Raw genomic sequence first — 22,575 nt, 5'->3', positions numbered from 1 at the left:
TTGAAAGTAAGAAAACTCTTTCCTTTTCTGCTTAAGCATTTCCCCAAACTCATCATATAAAAACATAGCATTTGCATTCTGTTTCACCTTTTTTTTTTAACCAGCCAGAGCTCTCCAACTGGTAGCCTGGGGGGGACAATTCTGTCTGGCCGCAGAAAGATATTCCACCATTATATGACCTTTTAAAGTGTATCTGCTATGCAGATCCCAAGTAAATTGCTATAACAGAGTCTAGCTCGAGGTTGTCGAGAAATTGTCAAGAAGTCCTTCTTTAGACAAACTCAAAAAATTCCATGGAGAAAAATGTCACCATTTTTTTCTTCCACGGGAAGAGAAAATACTTCATTTGCTGCTCTTCTCACTATTGAACTACCAGTAAGTAGCCAGCCCAAAGTGCGTCAGTAGAGCAGCATCTCAAAAAAAAAAAAAAAAAAAAGAGACTTTTATTCCTTTGTGTTCAGTTCTGAACCTCCCCTGTGCTTCCAGCACAAAGATGGATGCATTATCTCCTTTGGCCACTGCTGGCAGGATTGTGTAGGGGCAACTATGGGAGAAAACAAGACCAGCCACAAGCCTTTCTCCCGGTTTCCCAGGGTCCACCATCCTGCTGAGACCCATTAGCACCTGTGTGTGTTGAAGAAACCACACTGCAGTTATGAAGCCTTGGACTTTCTCAGTTCAAAGGCTGCCTCCTGGCTTGACAGTGAGCAGTGCAGAACGGTGACTACAGCAAACACCAGTCTTGTGCAAAAAAAATGTGAAAGTGGTCAAAATATGGCTGTTGTTTACCATAGCAGGTCTGCTTGCTGCAGTGTGTAAGACTGCCTGAGACACAACCCTGACCTCACTGAAAAACAGTCATTGAAGTTGGGAGGCATCTTTGTCTGGGACTTTCCTCTTGCTGCATTTATCCAGTCTAGACCCAAATCCTCCCTTTTTTACTACAATTTTTCAGGCCCCTGGCTTTTATTTTCCCCCCTATCCTGATGCAGCTGAAATATGTCCCACTACAGGCCACACTTCTTTCTCCCTCGCACTCATCACCATCCTGTCTATCCCCATGGCCTGAGCCTCCATCACACCGACCACATCAACATCTCCTTGGGATTCTCCTCTGGTACTGCCCTTTCCACCGTCTTGGATTCAGAGTTATTAATTTTACTTTCACAGCCCTTCACCATTCTGTCTGTCTTTCTCCTCTCCCACCAGCTCTTCACAGCTCTTCAGGGCCCAATCTGTAGCCTCTTCCCATCCGCTTCTTTTATACTTAGCACATTTCTCCTCACTGGGCCTTGCTGTCCTTTCTCAGTGAAATGGCAGGGACACCGCAGGAGTTGTCTCACTTGAGGAAAAATTACACTTAATAAGGCTTTCCTTGAAGACAGCAACTCCCATTCTCAGAGCAGACTGATCTGGGATGTCTTGCACAGAGGCACAATGTGTCACAGCCTAACCATCAGCTTCTGCAGGACCCTGAGTCTATATTTTGTCTCTGTGCAAGGCATGCACTTCCCACTGCATGTGTGTAAGCTCATGTGTATATATACTGAATGTCAGAGGACATACAATATATCTGTATGCTGATCACAATGGTTCTATTGAAAATTTCCCTCTCAGATATGCAGATAAGTTTATTGTGACCAATTTGTGTACAAGGCAAAAAGAAAACTCGATTAAAATGATGCTATTAAAGCTGCTAAGGCAAGTAGTCAATGTGAGAAGAGCTGCTCTTCGTGCTGCCCACACAAGGTTAATTCTCCCTCTGTAGGGTAGGATGACGCTACTATACAGTTGTAATTTCAGCAGCACTAAGTGTTGTCACACAGAACACACTTTAAGAAGGCATTTGAAGACGTTAAACTAGTGAAATGCAAAGACAACCATGTTCTAAGAAAATGTTTTAACAGAGAAGAGAAAGAAAAGGATAGGTTTGAGCAATATTAATTAGGAAGGCATGACAGAAATTAGAAAAATGAGGACGCGGATGGAACAGCAGAGGCCAAATGATTACCCTGAGGTGTCAGATAAGATGTAGATAAATTAAAGCCAGAGGAAATGCTGTACTGGTGCACTTGGAAATTCATTCCCCAGCCTCCCCTTTCCAAGAGCAGCAAGCACCTGGATGTGCCAGCTCTGCATGACACCAAGAAGTGGGCACTGCAAGGGCAGCTCTGCACCATGTAGAGTCCACCCAAATGTTGCTGATGGCCCCCCCAATTTGGCAAAACAACTAATCTTCTTTGAAGATGCCAAAAGAGAGAAGAAAATGCCACTTGATGAGGGTCATAGTAGTTAATTACCCTCGCCGTGAAATATTTCTACTCCCTACTCAACTTTTTCTGGCTCCTATCTTGTGAGCCAAGTGACCGAGATTAAAGGTGAGAAAAGCGGTAAGGAATGAGGACTGGACACAGGAGGGGATGAAACTCAGGAGAAGGGCTGAGACATAGGTAGAGCTTGTGTTGTGTTATTAAAAATACATTGTGGCAGTTCAAGACAGCAGCGTGGTGGCAGAAAGGTAGGGTGGGAGTTGCAAGGCAGCAGGCAGGTCATCACAGTCTGCAGAGTTTCAGCTTGGAAGCTGAAACAGAAAGAGCAGAAACATCGAGAGACTGGGGCATCGGCAAAGCTATGCAGGGCCCCAGGACCAGGGGCACTGCACATCAGGTCTAAAGTGCATTGGCAGCACTCCATAAGACATGAGAGTGGAACAACAGACCCTGAGGTACATCAGAAAAATATTGCTCAGCACCTGCTCGCAATGTGCTTCCAACAAATCCTGAAAAAGCTGGCAGTTTCTCATTTAATTTAAAAATAATAAAAAAAAAAATCTGTCCTTAAATTCATCCAAGGAAATGAACATGTCCAGGAGTAAGGTGATGTACTGGTGAGAAATTCCAGCCCCATGTTCCCGTCCCATCTGGGTGATGACGGGTTAACCAATCTGTGTGCTTCTGTTTCCCCCTCTTGTAGCAGGACACTGATTCCTTTACATGGGGATTTGAGATACGCGGATGAGGAGAGTTATTTATCAGCTCAAAGGTTTTTTTGTTTTGAGGTTTGTTTGGTGTTTTTTTTTTTCCCTCTGTTACTTCCTTTTTCTCACCAGATAAAGGAATTATTAGAAAGCACTTGGGACAGAGATGGAGCTCTGCTTGCTAGTATTACCAGTACTATGATTAAATTCAATTTTTTTCCTTTTAACCTTTAACCTGATTTCAAACTTCCTAAGAAAAATCTCTGCCCCAGACTTTCTCTCTGTAGCCCACAGAATTAGACTATGTCCTTTGTTTTGCATGATCTATGGCAATTAATTTTGTTTCAGTTCCCTGGACAATATGATATTGCCATAGCCATATAGCTATGGGTTTCAGGCCAAAGTTCAGAGTGTAATGAAAGAAACCACTAATTTTAGCACCTGAGTTGAGACAATATGGGAACAATCTTCCAGGTGTATTAAAATACAGAAATACAGAAGTTTATATTTGCTAGCTCCAAATATTATAATTATTATAATCCAAAGCAGCCAGGCTCTAAGACTTCAGATCCACAGAGTGAGGAAGGGACAGTTCTCCAGGTGATAAGGAAAGAGTTGTGTGAGTAAGAAAGTGAAGGAAGAGTTCATCAAACTTACTGCACAGCACCTCCAGCCACTGCAGTTGGTTGAGGGAGGTTTTAGGGGGAGGAAGAGGAGCGGGAAAAGTATTAGGGCTGTGAGCCACTATTCATTTAGAAACTATAATTAATTTGATGTTTAGATTAATTTCTGATGTACTCTCAAAGGTGCACTGAAAGCATTTTTCCTTTATTATAATGTTGATTGCTTACTGAGGAGATAAATCTAACTGTCAGTTATGCACTGACTTACCAAAACTTTCAGACCAAGCAAGCATGTATGCATAAGGAACAGCTGTTTGCAGCTCTCCAGTTAAAGGGGTAGCTCTGTCTTTTCCCAATAACTCACATTAAAGAAAATCTATATATTGTACACAGGGACTTCTGCTTTCTTTTGTAGTTTAACAATTTATTAGACAAGAATATGTTAGCAGAATCTATGTTCTATTTATCTGTCTGTCCTTGTGTCTATCACTATTCTATCCATCTCTGCACCCAAGTGATAGATGTAGTCCATCCAGAATATGTCTAGAAGTTATGTATATGTTTGTACGTACCTACTCGCATACACACACAATCATTTATAACATTTTCACTCATGGTGTGATTAGATGGAGGAACTCATTACTGCAGGGTCTTTGTGGCTACTCATTTAATGAACTTCAAAGGAGGAATGGCCATTTATGTGACTAATGGAAATGACCAATGTTAAGAGTTAATGCCAGAAGAAAGAAAAGAAAAAAAAAGTTTTGAAAGAGGTTAAAAACTTAATGCTCTGGGCTTCAAATTAATCCTTCAGCTTTGGGAACTAGGAAAAGAACCTGAAGGGTTTTTCGCATGTGCCTGCACAGCGTGCCATTTACTGCCACCTCCTCTAAAAATACTTTGATTTTAGATAGAGTAGATGAACCCTAATTAGATACAGCTGGTCCTCCCTATGCTCCAAGGATATTGTAGTTTTAAATGCAAACACCCCCATGTGTAGAAATGCCAGAGGAGTCTCTAGTGCTACTTTCATTTGGTCCAGAAGTTTCTGTTCAGAAAACAGTTAACCCTTCAACAGGCAGGCCCATTTCTGAACTCAAGGTGATTGAACTGCTGAACATGGACTTACCACATCCTGCTCTTGTGAGACTGCAGACCTACAACAACATTTAGCTTTCCATTACATCTGTTTTTATTTTGTTTTCCCAAGATCTCTCTCATTCAATGTAAATTTGAGCTGTAGAACAAGTGTTTCTCCATCCATCCATCCATCCATCCATCCATCCATCCCCACATATTTATCTTCAACTTCTTTATACCTGTCTGTTCTTTCTCATTCGCTGCACAGGACTGCTCTTCAGCATTTTGAAGTCTGTCAGCTAGCTTGTTACAGAGCAGCTGTTCGATAGATCCTCACAGCTCCCTGCTTGGCCCCAGGCCTTCCTTCCCGCACAATATTCAAATGTTGCTATGAATATGAATTGATTATTATTTCCTCATCTGTTTTCCTAAGGCCCTTCCTAGCAGAGCATTTGAGAGGTTCATGGAACTGAGAAACAGCATTTTCACAGTGCTCACGTCGTCCTCATTTCACCAAGGGGATGGTGAGACATAGAAAGATATTCAAAACTATTTATTAATCTTGAATGCCTCATCTGAGATGCCATGAGCCTGATTGGTCTGTTTGTGTGTTTTCTCAAAATGTCTAACACAATGCAGGGCATGCTATGTTTATGTTCATTTCAGATGCAGTACAGGCATGCAGCCTTTCTATACCAGCAAAATCTCAGGTCATACACTCAAAATCTCAGGTCACACACTGACTGAGCACCAAGAAAAAAATAAAGAGGCCTCGCATATCAGCTCATGCACTGTCATAACTGCCCATATCTTTTTAACATTTGTATGCTTTTGGCTCTAGTTGGGCCAGGACAGTTAACTCATGGCTGGACGTCTTTGGGGCATGGCTCAGGGGTGGCAAGGTACAGAGACCGTCCCTAGACAGCAATATAGACAAGACCACTCCTCTTTTAGGGATAAGAGAGTTTAATCATAAGGATAGAAGGCATGATGTGCCATTTGCACTCAGAGCCTGCAGATTTTATTTACTAATAAGAAAGTAGCCTAGGAGATCTTATTAAGGGTTTTTGTGATATGTTATTTACCCAGCATAATTGGGATGTCATGCAAAAAATAGGCGTCAAGTCCACTTCTCCGAGGCAGCATTTGGTTGTACAACTGCATCACAAAACCATACTTTTCCTCCCTTATTTACTGTCTGTATTCCAACACTAGCAATAATGAGTCTGATACATTGCCATCTTCTTTACCCTGTTCTGTTATTCATTCTCTACAATAATTAAAACAAGGATATCATGAAAAAGAAAAATACAGAAACATGTGGTTAGAAGTGATGTCTTAATGCTTATACAAAACAATACAAAATTAAAATTTTATACATAACATCAATTCTTGCATTTTTTAACTCTTGAGTGCTTCATTTTGTAATCTTTTCATTGCTTTAGTGTATTGGTGTGTGTGATATCTTACTTTTTCAAGTAAGCAAACCAAAACTAATGTATGAGATGAGATGAACAGACAGTGTATACTGACATCTGTTGTGGTTTAACCCGGCTGGCAGCTAAACACCACACAGCCATTCGCTCACCCTCCCCCCTCCCTCTCTGGGATGGGGGAGAGAAACGGGAAAGTGAAGCCGGTGAGTTGAGATAAAGACAGTTTATTAAGACAGGAATATAATAATAACAATAATAATAATAATAGTGATAATGATAATAGTATTAACAATAATAATGTGTAAGAAAACAAGTGATGCACAATGCAATTGCTCACCACCTGCTGACCGATGCCCAGCCTATTCCCGAGCAGCCGGCCCCCCCACCCCGGCCAGCCACCCCTATATATTGTTTAGCATGACGTCAGATGGTATGGAATACCCCTTTGGCCAGTTTGGGTCAGCTGTCCTGGGTCTGTCCCCTCCCAGATCCTGCTGCACCCCCAGCCTGCTCGCTGGCAGGACAGAGCGAGAAGCCGAAAAGTCCTTGGCCTGGTGTAAACACTGCTCTGCAACAATTAAAACATCAGCATGTTATCAGCGTTCTTCTCATCCTAATCCAAAACATAGCACCCTACCAGCTACTAGGAGGGAAAATTAACTCTGTCCTAACTGGAACCAGGACAGATATCCACCCCTTATTCCATACCATTTATGTCATGCTCAGGTTACACTCTTTCCAATACATTCTAATTAATCACCATTTTCATCTATGATATATAGCAATCATGGCAGTGATGACATACAGTATTATATAAGAATTAACGTACTACAATTCAACTCATGGGCTATTCTCACCCAGTATCAAATCCCCTTGAGGTACACACCGGACCTCCCCATTCTTTTGCATTACCCACCAAGTGCATCCAGGTCCCTGAGCAAAAGCAATCCCATGAATGGGTTTGCCTTTTCCTGAGGCAGGAGTAGCCCAGACTGTTTTACCCAGCATGTTTCTTACGTGCACTACAGTCCATTGTATCGTTCAACTTTTCCAGAGGCTGGTGCATGATAGGGGATGTGATACACCCACTCAATACCATGTTCTTTGGCCCAAGTGTCTATAAGGTTGTTTCGGAAATGAGTCCCGTTGTCTGACTCAATTTTCTCTGGGGTGCCATGTCGCCATAGGACTTGCTTTTCAAGGCCCAGGATAGTGTTCCGGGCGGTGGCATGGGGCACAGGATATGTTTCCAGCCATCCGGTGGTTGCTTCCACCATTGTAAGTACGTGGCGCTTGCCGTTGCGGGTTTGAGGGAGTGTGATGTAATCAATCTGCCAGGCCTCTCCATATTTATATTTCAGCCATCGTCCTCCATACCAAAGAGGTTTTGACCGTTTGGCTTGCTTGATTGCAGCACATGTTTCACAGTCATGAATAACCTGTGCTATAGTGTCCATGGTCAGGTCCACCCCTCGATCACGAGCCCATCTGTAGGTTGCATCTCTACCTTGATGGCCTGAGGTGTCATGGGCCCATCGGGCTATAAATAATTCACCTTTATGTTGCCAGTCCAGGTCCACCTGAGCCACTTCAATCTTAGCAGCCTGATCCACCTGCTGGTTGTTTTGATGTTCTTCAGTAGCCCGATTCTTGGGCACATGAGCATCTACATGGCGTACCTTTACAACCAGGTTCTCTACCCGGGCAGCAATATCTTGCCACAATGCCGCAGCCCAGATGGGCTTGCCCCTGCGCTGCCAGTTGTTCTGCTTCCATTGCTGTAACCACCCCCACAGGGCATTTGCTACCATCCATGAATCAGTATAGAGATAGAGAACTGGCCACTTTTCTCGTTCAGCAAAATCTAAAGCCAGCTGAATGGCTTTCACTTCTGCAAACTGACTCGATTCACCTTCTCCCTCAGCTGCTTCTGCAACTCGTCGTGTAGGACTCCATACAGCAGCTTTCCATCTCCGATGCTTTCCCACAATACGACAGGACCCATCAGTGAACAGGGCATATTGCTTCTCATTTTCCGGTAGCTTGTTGTACAGTGGGGCTTCTTCAGCACGAACCACCTCCTCCTCTGATGATATCCCAAAGTATTTGCCTTCTGGCCAGTCCATAATCACCTCCAAGATTCCTGGGCGACTGGGGTTTCCTATTCGAGCCCGCTGAGTAATCAGTGCAACCCACTTGCTCCATGTAGCATCAGTTGCATGATGTGTAGAGGGGACCCTTCCTTTGAACATCCAGCCTAGTACCGGCAGTCGGGGTGCCAGGAGGAGCTGCACTTCAGTACCGACCACTTCCGAAGCAGATCGAACTCCCTCATATGCTGCCAATATCTCCTTTTCAGTTGGAGTATAGCAGGCTTCAGATCCTCTGTATCCCCGACTCCAAAACCCCAGGGGTCGACCTCGAGTTTCCCCAGCCACCCCTATATATTGTTTAGCATGACGTCAGATGGTATGGAATACCCCTTTGGCCCGTTTGGGTCAGCTGTCCTGGGTCTGTCCCCTCCCAGCTCCTGCTGCACCCCCAGCCTGCTCGCTGGCAGGACAGAGCGAGAAGCCGAAAAGTCCTTGGCCTGGTGTAAACACTGCTCTGCAACAATTAAAACATCAGCATGTTATCAGCGCTCTTCTCATCCTAATCCAAAACATAGCACCCTACCAGCTACTAGGAGGGAAAATTAACTCTGTCCTAACTGGAACCAGGACACAGGTTCAAACCTTCTGCTTGTCATAGCATCCCTTTTAGAAAATCTCTTAATCAAGATTTCATGTGATAGGTGCTCCACCCCTATTGCTGAACAAGATGTTCCAAAATAGTTAATTACCTTCACTATTTAAAAAATGCAGACTCAGTGCAGACTCAGTGTCTTATTTCCATTTTAAATTTGTCAAATGTCTGCTTCCATCCAGTGGAAATCGTCAAACTATTTTTTTTCTGTATTAAAAAAAAAAACAAAACACAAACATTCTATTAGAAATTATTTATAGACTATGATTGGAAGACTGTTTAACCTTCTCTTCAATAAACTGTGGCAACTCTTGTTACTTTTTCAGACCTAGAATTATTCTTGCAGTTCTGCATAATTCTTAGACTTTTTTTTTTTTTTAAGAGAAATCACCTGAACTAAATGTAGAATTCCAATATGGACCTTTAATGAACCATATTCATAGGTAACATCTCCTCACTATTTCTAGAGGATAATCTCCAAAGACTGGCTTTATCCAGAGAATGTACCGAGCCCTATAAGTATTTTAGCATAATCCTGAGAGCTCGTGTATTTGGCTTTTACCAAGATACTTATGTTCTTGTTATAAGCACTGTTTTCTATTGTAGAATTCTTCTTTTTATGAGCTATCCACCTGCTTTTTCCTGTGGATACTTAATTTTACATTTTGTTGGGTTAAAATGAACACTCTCTGACTGAATCCAGCCTACACAGTGACCCAGGTCAGCCTGACTTACTTCTGTCATTATTTAACACTTTTAGTATGACTGGCAAATTTTACCAGTAATTACTTTAGATATCTTACAGGTAGCGTTAGAGAAACTGAGTAGCACAGAGATTTCAGCATGCTCCTGGAGGACCTACTAGAAACTCCTCAATATTATAAGTCACAATTTACAATTTTTTTCAGTGGTGTATCAGTTATCCAATTTTTTAGAAGTTTAATATGGGCTGCTTTCATCTTCTGTAAAGAAAATCTCTGTCAAATGCTCTAGAAGGGTTTAAGTAAACTTTATGAAAATTTACTTTATTAACCAAACTTGCAATTTCATGAAATCAGATTCATTTGATAGATTGTATTTTCCATGAAACCATGCTGATTAATATTAATTGTACACCACTTATTTTTTTATCATATTATCTCATGTCAAGATTTTCATAGTTTTACTTAGGCTTATAAAAGATTAACTAATTTTACCAGGTCATCTGGTTTACATCCTTGAAAATTAAGAATAGATTTTTTTCTGGAGCACTTTGAAGCTTTTCTAATATTCCATAAATATCTAAAATGAATATAAATGATTCAGCAAATTTCTGAGACAATTCTTTGAATATTCTGGGGTTCCAATTATCCAACAGATTTGAAATATTTAATAGTAGTTGTTTAGCATAGTCATCAGTTAAAAACTGTTCATACGTTACAAAATGGGTGGGTGGGTGGATGGATGGATGGATGGATTGGATAACTAGATAGACAGATCTCACTTGGAAATGATTAAGCATCAGTGGAAGGTTAAATATTCCAAAAAGTCATCCTACACTATTAGACACTGGAAAACAGCTGAAGTGCTATGCCCTTGATCTGCAGACATGCTCTTTTACTCAGTATTCCACTACCTATAAATCACCGTACAATACAATACCTTCCAATGCACACATACATTATAGAGCTACTTACATATGGATTGTATCCTGAAATTCATTACAGCACTAAAAAAAATGCAAGACAGCAGCTAGTACATTGTGTAAAGAACATAGCAAGGTAAAGACCTTGCAAGGCAATTAAAGGGAAGCCTCCATTCTCTGATAAGACTAATAAACATGGGAAAAGAGAAACTGAACAGTCTTAGAAATGAAATGTACTGAGGTAGCGAGGAACTGCAGGGCAGCAGGTCAGCTCCCAATGGAGAGAGAAGAGTGGGAGTTCCTCCCCAGCACCCTTTCCCCAGAGAAGGCCCCAGTGATTTGAGCACCTCATAGTTGCCTTCCCACCAGAAAATGCCTTCTTGCCATTCCTAGATCTGCCCCTTCACTGGTTAGTAACAAAAGCAAGGAACCCAAGCTCTGATGGGACAATGATATTAATAGCCAATTATATTAATATGCAATTCCTTAACTACTAACACAAGCGTTTGGGAGAAGGAAAAGAACAGGGCCATTGATCTAAACAATTGCCAGTGTTTTCTGCAGCTTCCTCCATCTTAGTAGTCTGGTCCAGGCCCCCTCCTATCTCCTCGGTAGCAACACTTTGGGTGCAAGAGAAGCAAGGGGCATGGACTTTTCCTGCACTGATACTCAGCATATGTGCACCATGTTTCTTCTCTCTCACTTCACGGGAATTTGCCTTCCACAGGCTGAGGCAGATTCTGCAGACCACAGTATTTTCCTCTTTTCTTACTCTTATTACTCTCTGCTGAGACGAGCATGGGTTGAATGACAAGGTGGAAGAGTTCAGAAGAATAAGATCCTTTCCTTAGCTAGTGACATTCTTAACTGGAGCAACAAGAAGTGCTAGGAAAGATCCCTCGTGGCTGTCAGAGAAATAGACTGACAGCCAGAACCAAAACGGTGCATCTCTAGCCAAAAAAGCCAATGAGCACCAATGTCTATATTTCCATTGCAATCTCTTGTGAAATGCATCACTGAGATACTAGTTTTGTGCAGCAAGCACATGGCATATATATCCAGTAACTCTTCTTAGTTTTAGGACAAGTTAAATATTTGTTTCTTTGAGGTTTCCTATTTTCCTTTCCACTGCCTGAGACCAGCCTACTTATGTAAATGGACCTGCTGTAGGACTGTCTGCCCCCAGTTCAGGAGTCTGGATCAAAAGTTGGCATCTGGACCTGTCACTGACCATGGTCTTGACTTCTAATTTTGGGTATGCTCAGTGTACTTAACAAGCTTTGGGCTGCATCCAGAGAAGGGTTTCTGCTGAAGAGAGGCAGCAAGTTATTCCAACCTGGTAGCAGATCATCAAAAGCCTGTTTTGCACATTGACTGCTAATTCTCCTTGCAGCATGCAAAGAGAAACAGAAAACTCACAAAGGCCAATTAGGGATCCATGGGAACCTAACGATGTGCTCATTCAGGACTGTTCTTAGAGCACAAACTAATTCATGGCCATGCAGAGACACTACTCACTGTGAATGAAAAGTTTACAGTTACAAAACAGTCTTCAAACGCACTCTGAGATAGATTGCAAATTCCCTTCTTTATCATGTCAGCCTATTAAAACAGAAAAACAGCCCGTAAGTAATATCAGCTACATAAAGCCAATGGTGATCATGTTGGTGTCTTGAGGAAGGCATGAAGCTCCCTCAGCAAGCCACACTACCAAGATTTTCTGTGGAAGAAATGGGGAGTTAAACCAAAGCTCCCTCCAGGATGCTACCCCAGTTTCCACCTGTAGTAAAAGTTATGCAGGAAAAGAGCAGGACAGGAGAAGCCATGGACTCCAATGTCAGTACCTTCCTGGAAGTTGCTGTGCAGACTCAGGAAGATTAGATGCCCTGAGCTGCAATCCCAGCACATTTCTTGATTCTTTGCTGCTTTGATAAATCATTTATTAGAGCAGCCTTTTTACATAATCCCTGGGAAGAAAAAAAAAAAAAAACCACCAACAAAAAAAGCATAAAATAGATTTATCACAAAATTCTGTCCTCCTACCAACCATCTTCGACCAGGACATATATTTCTCTGATTATTAATTAACTGATGCACAGAAACAGCTTTGAGATTTTTAACCTCTCCCTTTCTCTTTTGTCCTTCAAGAGCATAGATGACAATGCAGGGGTGGTATTCAAAATACAGATAGCTTCTCGAGCAATGGAAGTACAAGCATCGTGCATTGAGCCCTGTAGTTATGAACTCAAGCATTAAAGCCATTCAGAAAGCAAGCATGTAAGCTATTTTCCAGGTACACTCATTCTGTCCTTAGTCATACATGTTTAAATCTGGCATAGCACCAGAAGAGTAACAAAGCTGGTTAACTGTCAACAGTGCACATAACAAAACATACTGTCATATAATCTATCAGTAGACGTTTGATCTGCAAAGAGAAAGGAATATATTGTTATCATGGCTTCTCTATCTGCTTATCCCTTATCATTGTGAAATCTCAACTCTCAGGATAAGCTATAGCTCTTCTTCTTTTTGGAGTCCATCCAAATATCCTCAACAACATGAAATACAACTCCACATAAATAACATGAAGGGGGAAAGCTGAATGCATCAACAACTTCTGAGCATATCAAGCCCCCTGAAACTAAAACAGTCAAATGAAGCTAGAGGCATTAGCTGCTATGTCCCTAGGATGTGCTTACAAAGAAAATGCACAATTATTGGCATTTTCCCTCCTCCTTCTCTCTCCACAGCCCACCCAACACAGTCCCTCCACCCTCAGCAGCTAGACAGTAGAGATTTCTTATATTACAGCAGTGGGCTGCCTGGGCTGCCCAGGGAAGTGGTTGAGTCACCATCCCTGGAGGTCTTTAAAAGACATTTAGATGTTGAACTTAGTGATATGGTTTAGCGGAGGACTTGTTAGTCTTAGGTCAGAGGTTGGACTAGGTGATCTTGGAGGTCTCTTCCAACCTAGACGATTCTGTGATTCTGTGGATATCAGGACAACTAATGAGAATAAAATAACTAATACAAATCCAGTCCAGATCTGTGGGCAACTAATATACCAACAGCATCAAAGTACAGCTCTCAGCTTCATTATCTGCTCTAAATGAAATATAGTGAGCAAATGCACTTCTAATCTCTCTTATTAGTCCCATTTTTTTAAAAATGCTGTATTATTTACAGCTTTTCACAGAATGAGGAAATGGCCCTAGATTTCCATCTGAAAAGCAAAATGATTGTAAAAAATAGAGTAGCTTTGTGAGCTTATCTAAAGGCAGGGTATTTTGCAGGGGTCCAAACGTATCAACATCCCAGTACCAGGACTTATCACCCAATTAAAGGCCTCGTCTTGGCAAAAGTAGAGAAATAGTAGACTTCCATCACACCTGGCAGTAAGTTGCGCAATCGCCACCACTTGTCAGTTGCACAATCGCCAGCACTTGTTCTCGTGGGAGACTTCAACTTCCCAGGCATGTCCTGGAAATACAGTACAGCTCAGAGGAAGCAGTCTAGGAGGATTCTGGAGAGTGTGGAAGATAGCTTCCTGGTGCAGCTGGTTAGAGAGCCTACCAGGGGAGGTGCCCCGCTAGACCTTCTGTTCACAAACAGTGATGGACTGGTGGGAGATGTGGTGGTCGGGAGCTGTCTTGGGCAGAGTGACCACGAAATGGTAGAGTTCTCTATTCTTGGCGAAGTCAGGAAGGGGACCAGTAAAACCGCTGTATTGGACTTCCGGAGGGCTGACTTTGAGCTGTTCAGGACACTGTTTGGCAGAGTCCCTTGGGAGGCAGTTCTGAAGGGCAGAGGAGTCCAGGAAGGCTGGGCACTCCTCAAGAAGGAAATCTTAATGGCTCAGGAGCGGTCTGTCCCCATGTGCCCAAAGACGAGCCGGCGCGGAAGAAGACTGGCCTGGCTGAACAGAGAGTTGTGGCTTGAGCTTAGGAGAAAAAAGAGGGTTTATAATCTTTGGAGAAGAGGGCAGGCCGCTCAGGAGGACTATAAGGATGTTGCAAGGCTGTGCAGGGACAAAATTAGAAAGGCCAAAGCTCATCTGGAGCTCAATCTGGCTACCGCCGTTAAAGATAACAAAAAATGTTTTTACAAATACATCAACGCAAAAAGGAGGACAAAGGAGAATCTCCATCTTTTACTGGATGCAGGGGGAAACTTAGTGACAAGAGATGAGGAAAAGGCTGAGGTGCTTAATGCCTTCATTGCCCCAGTCTTTAGCGGCAAGACCAGTTGTTCTCTGGATACCCAGTACCCTGAGCTGGTGGAAGGGGATGGGGAGCAGAATGTGGCCTTCATAATCCGTGAGAAAATGGTTGGCGACCTGCTACAGCACTTAGATGTACGCAAGTCGATGGGGCCGGATGGGATCCACCCGAGGGTACTGAGAGAACTGGCAGAAGAGCTGTCCAATCCACTTTCCATCATTTTTCAGCAGTCCTGGCTACCAGGGGAGGTCCCAGTCGACTGGCGGCTAGCAAACGTGACGCCCATCTACAAGAAGGGTCGGAGGGTAGACCCGGGAAACTATAGGCCTGTTAGTTTGACTTCAGTGCCAGGGAAGCTCGTGGAGCAGATTATCTTGAGTGTCATCACGTGGCACTTGCAGGGCAACCAGGTGACCAGGCCCAGTCAGCATGGGTTTATGAAAGGCAGGTCCTGCTTGACGAACCTGATCTCCTTCTATGACAAAGTGACGCGCTTGGTGGATGAGGGAAAGGCTGTGGATGTGGTCTACCTTGACATCAGTAAGGCTTTTGACACCGTTTCCCACAGCATTCTCCTGAAGAAACTGGCTGCTCGTGGCTTGGACTGGCGTACGCTTCGTTGGGTTAAAAACTGGCTGGGTAGCCGGGCCCAAAGAGTTGTGGTGAATGGAGTCAAATCCAGTTGGAGGCCGGTTTCTAGTGGAGTCCCCCAGGGCTCAGTACTGGGGCCAGTCCTCTTCAATATCTTTATCGATGACCTGGATGAGGGGATCGAGTGCACCCTCAGTAAGTTTGCAGACGACACCAAGTTAGGTGCATGTGTCAATCTGCTCGAGGGTAGGAAGGCTCTGCAGGAGGATCTGGATAGGCTGGACCGATGGGCTGAGGCCAACTGTATGAAGTTCAACAAGGCCAAGTGCCGGGTCCTGCACCTGGGGCACAACAACCCCAAGCAGAGCTACAGGCTGGGAGATGAGTGGCTGGAAAGCTGCCTGGCAGAGAAGGACCTGGGAGTACTGGTTGATAGTCGGCTGAATATGAGCCAGCAGTGTGCTCAGGTGGCCAAGAAGGCCAACAGCATCCTGGCTTGTATCAGAAGCAGTGTGGGCAGCAGGGCTAGGGAAGTGATTGTCCCCCTGTACTTGGATCTGGTGAGGCCGCACCTCGAGTACTGTGTTCACTTTTGGGCCCCTCACTACAGGAAGGAGATCGGGGTGCTCGAGCGTGTCCAGAGAAGGGCAATGAAGCTGGTGAGGGGTCTGGAGAACAAGTCTTACGAGGAGCAGCTGAGGGAGCTGGGATTGTTCAGCCTGGAGAAGAGGAGGCTCAGGGGCGACCTTATCGCCCTCTATAGGTACATTAAAGGAGGCTGTAGCGAGGTGGGGATTGGTCTATTCTCCCACGTGCCTGGTGACAGGACGAGGGGGAATGGGCTAAAGTTGCGCCAGGGGAGGTTTAGGTTGGATATTAGGAAGAACTTCTTTACTGAAAGGGGTGTTAGGCATTGGAATGGGATGCCCAGGGAAGTGGTTGAGTCACCATCCCTGGAGGTCTTTAAAAGTCATTTAGATGTAGAGCTTAGTGATATGGTTTAGTGGAGGACTTGTTAGTGTTAGGTCAGAGGTTGGACTAGGTGATCTTGGAGGTCTCTTCCAACCTAGATGATTCTGTGATTCTATGATTCTGAGTATTTCTGGTGGGGCTTGTATACATAAGGATTTTGATTCAGCAATTAACAACACTGAGGAGTAACCCATACAGGCACTAGCCAGTTAGCACAATCTTACCTTGAGATGTGAGTCCCAGCTGCAGAACTGGTAAACCTTGGTTTAAGCTAGGTGCCTGCTTTCACTGCAGTCAGTGCTGATCCCTGGTAAACAGCCAGTGGGATTTATAGTGTGATTCGTTTGGGCACAGCTAGCAGTGTCGTCCCGCCCCCCCCCCCCAAAAAAAAAAAAAAAAGTTAAAAATTGTATTCTACACTCCACGGGGTGTATTGGCTAGACCTCTATTGATTATTTTAGGATCCCAAGGTGATTTGCTCACAAATGGATGCCTGTGTAGGCACTCTCTAAATGTATGTGTTTAGCCAGTAGGAGGTACGTTGCAACAGGATCAGTCACAAGAGTAGAAATCAAAGTTTTCACAGGCAAGTTATGTTCTCTAAAGATGATATAAGCAATTGTGCAGCTGCAGCCAACTCAGCTTTGATATTTGGTAGCTGTGTCTATATTAGTAACGTAAACGTACCTGGCACTTTTCTTGAGCAGTGGTGCCAGCTGGCACAGAATGGCCCACACCCAAATTATTAAATCCTGTTACTTTCCAGAATATCATGGCAACCTCCAAGCGAACTACTGAAAACAGCTTCTGTCCTGTGCTAATACTCACGCTGCATCCAGGAATTGTTTGGAGTTAGGCATAAGCCAAACTATGTCAAGAACCTTTCTAAAAATTCAGTGGCATAGATGATTGGGCTTCAGTTTCTCTGAACTTCCCTGGCACGTTTTTAGTGTACTGTTAGAGCTGATGGGTCTTGGACAGCAGTATTAACAGTCCAGAGGTGATTTTAAAAAGAACTGTCTTTCACTGCAGCTATATTCAAGGATGTGAGGTAGCTAGACAGCAAATTTCAAGTTGAAGATCGAGTAAAGCATTTCCAAAGGAGCTGCCAGCAGTATTTAAAGACTGAATCAACTCAGGTGAAATCAGGAAGTGCTTAGTTTATTCCTTTGCTGAGACCAAATCACAGGGCCTTGTTGACTGATAGATTATTCAACTAGTCACATGTAAACTGGGAACATTACCAGGTGCTTACTGGCTAAAAAGTAATTGCAAATGCAGATCCATTGCCATTTAATAATACGTAGGCTCATTACCATAACTCTCTAGTTTTCTGTCTAGAGATTCATGACTGCCATGAGGCTCGAGCAACACTTCTGCTCACACCTTCAGAGCTGCAGTGTTGGTACCTCCTCATCCAGGTGGCTGGCAGGATAACTGTGTGGAGAGCCAGTTACCTGGAGCCTCAGCTTCAAGAGGGGAGGATGAGGAGGGATGCCTGTTTATTTCATGGGCCTCCCTCTTAAAACCACATTTGCCACACTTAATAAACCTGTTGTCTCACTTTGAGGCTGAGATCATAGGTTTTATGACCTCTCATAAACCTTTGTTATTAGCCAAAGGCAGGGAGTACAGCTTCAATGCAAGAGTGAGGCGGTGTGTTTCTGTATATGTGTGTATTCGTGTGTGCGTGTCTTTTCCAAACAAAAGCCACCCTGTGTCATGTGTGAGCCTTGCTTTCGAGGAGGAACTAGACCAGAGAGGAGGTTCTGCTGAATGCAGTCACAGAACAGCCCAAGGCTGTAAACCATGTCTGGTGCTGTTGTCAGGAGCAGGTATATACCTGGCAGCAAATGCTCAGCATTATCTTTTTGAGGGGCTCTAAAGCTGTCTCTTCATTTCAGCCTGTCTGTCTAGAGACACTGGGTTTCTGGGGCTGATTTGTGCTGCCAGAGCTTTGCAGGGGTGGGAAAACAGATGGCTTTGTCTGGACTGTAGGCTTGTCCAGGCTAGACTTACCTAGAGTTTTTGCTCAGAAATATTTTTGGCGAAGAGGGACATTTCTGGCAAAGGTAGCACAGGCAATTCTTGTACAATGTGATGGCCCCCTGTCTCAGTCATATCTCAGTCTCCTGGTCACTCCAGCTAAAGTCATGTACAGTATGTGCAAACGAGGTCTCCTCCTGGAGCTAACATAAGAAAAAAAAAAGAAAAAAAAAAGAAATTAAAAACCTTCCTCAAAGCTGAATGAGTTAGATGCATTGCATCTAGCTTGGTTCTGAGCTATCTTGCCTCTTCTGATCCTCTTCCACTGAGACAAAGAATAAGTGGCTCGTAGGTACAATATTCAATCACTATGGGTGCTTCTATTGCTGGATGGAGTCCATGGCTGATTAGATGGTGTGCTGGCAAGGTATGAAACTACTTACAGAAACCATGTTAGGAAAGCACTAGTGTTCATATTTCTCAACTGCAGCATCAACATAAAGTAAAGGTCTGCAGTAATTGACAGTTAATAAAGCTCCTCATATTCTTAAGTGGCCAACAATCAAACTATTCGTGCCAATGAATACCATAATGGAGAGCTTATTAAACTCACATTTTGCTTATATTGCCATAATAAGGAGGTAGCAGTAGGTATATCAGGTTCCCTTCATTTTGAATATTGGAAGGCAAAGGAAAGGTTATGTTGGGGAGTGAAGGAGGGTCTAGGAAGAGATGTTACCCAGTCACAACAGAGGAAAAAAGAACAAGACAGAGAACAAGTGCCTTGAGACCATGCATCACATCTGCTCTAGGGTTACCCAAATCTTTCTTGTGCTGGTACTGTGGCACCAGCCTTTGGATCCCCATGCTTCACATAGTCTCGTGTCTGAACTGGCACTCAGACCAGGCACAGCATCCTGGGACACCGATCTGTAACAACCCCTCCTACTCTCCATCCCCCATTGGCAACCTTCCTCTCCTCACTTTACTGCCCGTCTGCCCACCCTCCTACCTGCTCACTTCCTCCCTCCCGCCACCCTCACCCCCTTCCCCATGTTCATCCCCAGTGGTCATTGCATGTACATGCCTTGGCCCCCTTCAGCTCATTAAGCCCTCTGCCTTGCCTCATGTTTTGACAGGTTTTGTGAGTTTTGACAACCCTGCCAGTGCCCAAGCTGCCATCCAGGCTATGAATGGCTTCCAGATTGGCATGAAGAGGCTGAAGGTGCAGCTGAAGAGGCCAAAGGATGCTAATCGCCCCTACTGAAGGGTTGTGGGAACCACTGGATACAAAGCACTAGCACAGGTATCTGCATGGGGAAGGGGGTGTCAGCTGTGGTTGTAGCCTCTCCTTTGTGCTGTAGACCCCCAAAAAGATTCAGCTCTGCAACTCTCTGGCTTCTGCCTTTTCCACTTAGGCCTCTGGCTAGAGCCACACCTCACAGACACCCACCCACACATAAACCAGAAACTGTTTGTGCCTCATTAGAAAGAGAGACGGAAGGATGCTTAACGACGGTTCCCCGCCCCAGTAGCATCCTTCATCTCTCCAAATTCTTCCTGGTCACTAGAGGGGAAGCAGCAGCTGTCCTGATTCCCCTTGCTCAGCCAAAGGCAGCATTTCTGGTGGCTGAAGAAAATCAGCAATTAAGCGATGGGACTGGGCTGCAGTTTAATCCCAGGTGACTGGACTGAGACAGTGTCTGTCTCAATAGCTCTGTGTTGCAAATGTTTCAAAGCATTCTTCATTCTTCATGTAGTATAGTCTGTATCCAATTTCATTCCAGCATAATAACTATATGTAAATATGTCTCCGTGACAACTAAATAACACCTAATTTCTTTGTTTCCAAGCCCAATGAATTAATAGGAGGATCCATGCTGTCATCTTGTTCAGTTGCTGTTAACTTCTGTATATAGATAAAACCCAAACAAAGCCAAGGAAGCTTTGCTTGAGTGAGGACCTAGACGTATCTGAATGAGGGTCTCATTGTAAGAATCAAGCACTTTGTGTTGTTGAAAAGGAGACAACTTGATGCTACAAGGAAACTTCCAATACATGTAACAGTGTCAAAAATATCAGAAGCAGCAGCTTGTTTCATTGGTATTCCAGCCTATTAGCAATAACAACAATGGAGATGTTTCCAAAAATTGAAACATTTTCCACCACTGACTGGCCTTTCCATTAGATAATTCTTAGAGAAATTAAATATATAAAATGTATGTGTTTGTTGCAGAGATGGCAAGTCTCTGCTGTTAAAGCCATTCCATACCAGAGATTCCCCAATAAACCCAGCACTTAGGGTCACCCTAAGCTGCAACAAGCAGTTTGCATGCCTAAGTTAGTGACAGAGAGATGGGTTAGGTAAGCTTTCTAGGCCATTACGACCATAACACCTAAGATTCAGTGATTTTAATTCAGGCCTTTTTGATTCACTTAAGGTTTAGGCAGAAAGTCCCCTTCTTCAACCCTCCCAAAGAACTATGAAGTGATCCAGTTTTTCACTGGTATCTCTAATATCTTTGAAAATACCCTATTGTGGTCTGCAGAGCAGTATCCTTTCTATTGAGAATTAAAGAATGGGATTAAAATGTCTTTGAAAGAGGTGCTGCACTGAACAAAACATGGAGCAGACTAAGAAAACTTCCAGTAAATGTATTAGGCGCATGTTCTAATTTCAAAGGGCCTTTTAGTATCTCTCTGGCAATAATGACTCAAGATACAACTTCCATAGTCCAGAATCTCCTTTATATGTGACTATATGAAGATAATTTTCAATGCATTTTCCCTCTTCATATACCTCTTTTCTTTTCCTTGCTTATGACAAGGCCTCTTGGAAGCTTGAAACCAAAATACGTTTCCATATCGAAATGCTTTTTGCTTCATCACACTGGGTTTTTTTACTGCAGGCTTTGCTCAGAAGTATTGGGAGAGAGCGGGAGATGCATGCATGCTATTTTGTTAAAGCAGGGACTGTCTTTGTTGGGGAGATTTTCAATAACACCTGCAAAGGGATGAAGGAACACATGTATCTCCCTAGTTGTTTGGCACCAAGCAATAGCTTTATATTGTAGCATAACTGTGAACAATGAGGACATGCTTGTTTCTTATGGTTGTGTAAGAAAGTGCAGGGCTGTAGACTCCAGTGTTGCTAAAGATCCATGGGTATGAGTCTGTGGTATTCTCCTTATCATGGATCATCATGAAGTGTTCTAGGTCTAGCTTTTCATAACCAGGCTGACTTTGAGGTCTTAGCTTGTTTCCCCCCAAAGAATCACTCAGTAGTTTTTGTGGTTTTGGTTTGGTTTGGTTTGGGTTTTTGCATCTAATAAAAGGGATTAGCCAAGTGTACGTGGCCCCTGGAGGGCACTTAAGGAGTGTATATAGCACAAGGAAGTTTCTGATTTAGCATAGGGGGTTTTCAGGTCAGACTGAAAAGGACATTTAGTGAAGGGCAAGGGTAGTCAAAACCTCGGAAGGGCTTAGATCCAAATCTCTCTTCAGCTTATTTGCTTTCCAGTGCTAGGAGACATCCATACCAGCACCCTAGAAGAAAACACAGGGTTTTTAGTCATGATGGCTCAATACAAGGCAGTTTCCAGCCAGGGCACAGGGCTAACCCCTCAGTAATTAGCCCTACTTAGAGATAGATCAGTTGTCCTTGGCTCAGCACTGTGTTATTGTACCCCATGGCTGGTTTCATGTGCAACCTCTAGTCAGCCACCAAAATACCACTGGGAGTCTCTGACACACCTACTCAGTAGACAGTAACATTAATACAACAATAAGTTTCCTAAAAACACTAGAGTAAAAGCCAGCTAGATCCATAGGCACAGATATCTACTGCAAGGGTAGAAAGCAGGTAGCTCCTTTAACTGGCAGAAACACAATAACTCCTGTATGGTTTTTATCTTCTTTTACTTTGGTCACAGCTCTTCAGTCCTTAGTTCCAATCTGAAGCATGTGAATAACCATATTGACATCAGGGCAATTACTCATGTGCTTCAAGAGTATGCTCAAGAAACTTTTTCATTGAAGATTTTCTAAGGAAAAGCTTTGTTTTATAAAAGTCCTTTCCAAAAATAAGAAGCTGCCAATAAAATCACAGGCAGCACCCAGTTTGATGTAATCCACCAGAGTGTTTTTTCTCAACCAAGAAAGCAAGCTATTCGCTCTATTTAATTCTGTATGCACTTTTTTTTAAACTTATAAATCTCCCTTTTGGGACACAAGCAGTCTAGGCCACAGTGATTCAAAGTCTTTTGTTTTCCTTGCAAGTGCTCTAAAGTTGTTCTCAAATACTGAAAGGGTCTCTGTGATG

At 43.4% G+C, this 22,575-nt stretch overlaps 1 protein-coding gene across 1 annotated transcript in view; it reads left to right on the top strand.

The window, feature by feature from the left end:
- The window catches only part of LOC308184987 (CUGBP Elav-like family member 4), a gene marked incomplete at its 5' end in the record, with an annotated part of 97,671 nt that extends 78,054 nt beyond the window's left edge, over window positions 1-19,617 (top strand). The window contains one exon of the mRNA XM_080572531.1: window positions 19,394-19,617. Coding sequence (XP_080428657.1) covers window positions 19,394-19,521 — 128 coding nt within the window. The 3' untranslated portion in view covers window positions 19,522-19,617. The remainder of the gene's footprint in view (window positions 1-19,393) is intronic.
- Window positions 19,618-22,575: the final 2,958 nt, after the last annotated feature.

The sequence above is a fragment of the Anser brachyrhynchus genome (genome assembly GCF_964034855.1).
Source record: "Anser brachyrhynchus genome assembly, chromosome: W".
NCBI lineage: Eukaryota > Metazoa > Chordata > Aves > Anseriformes > Anatidae > Anser > Anser brachyrhynchus.
Note: the sequence above shows the minus strand (reverse complement) of the source record. Positions and strands in the feature narration are given on the sequence as shown.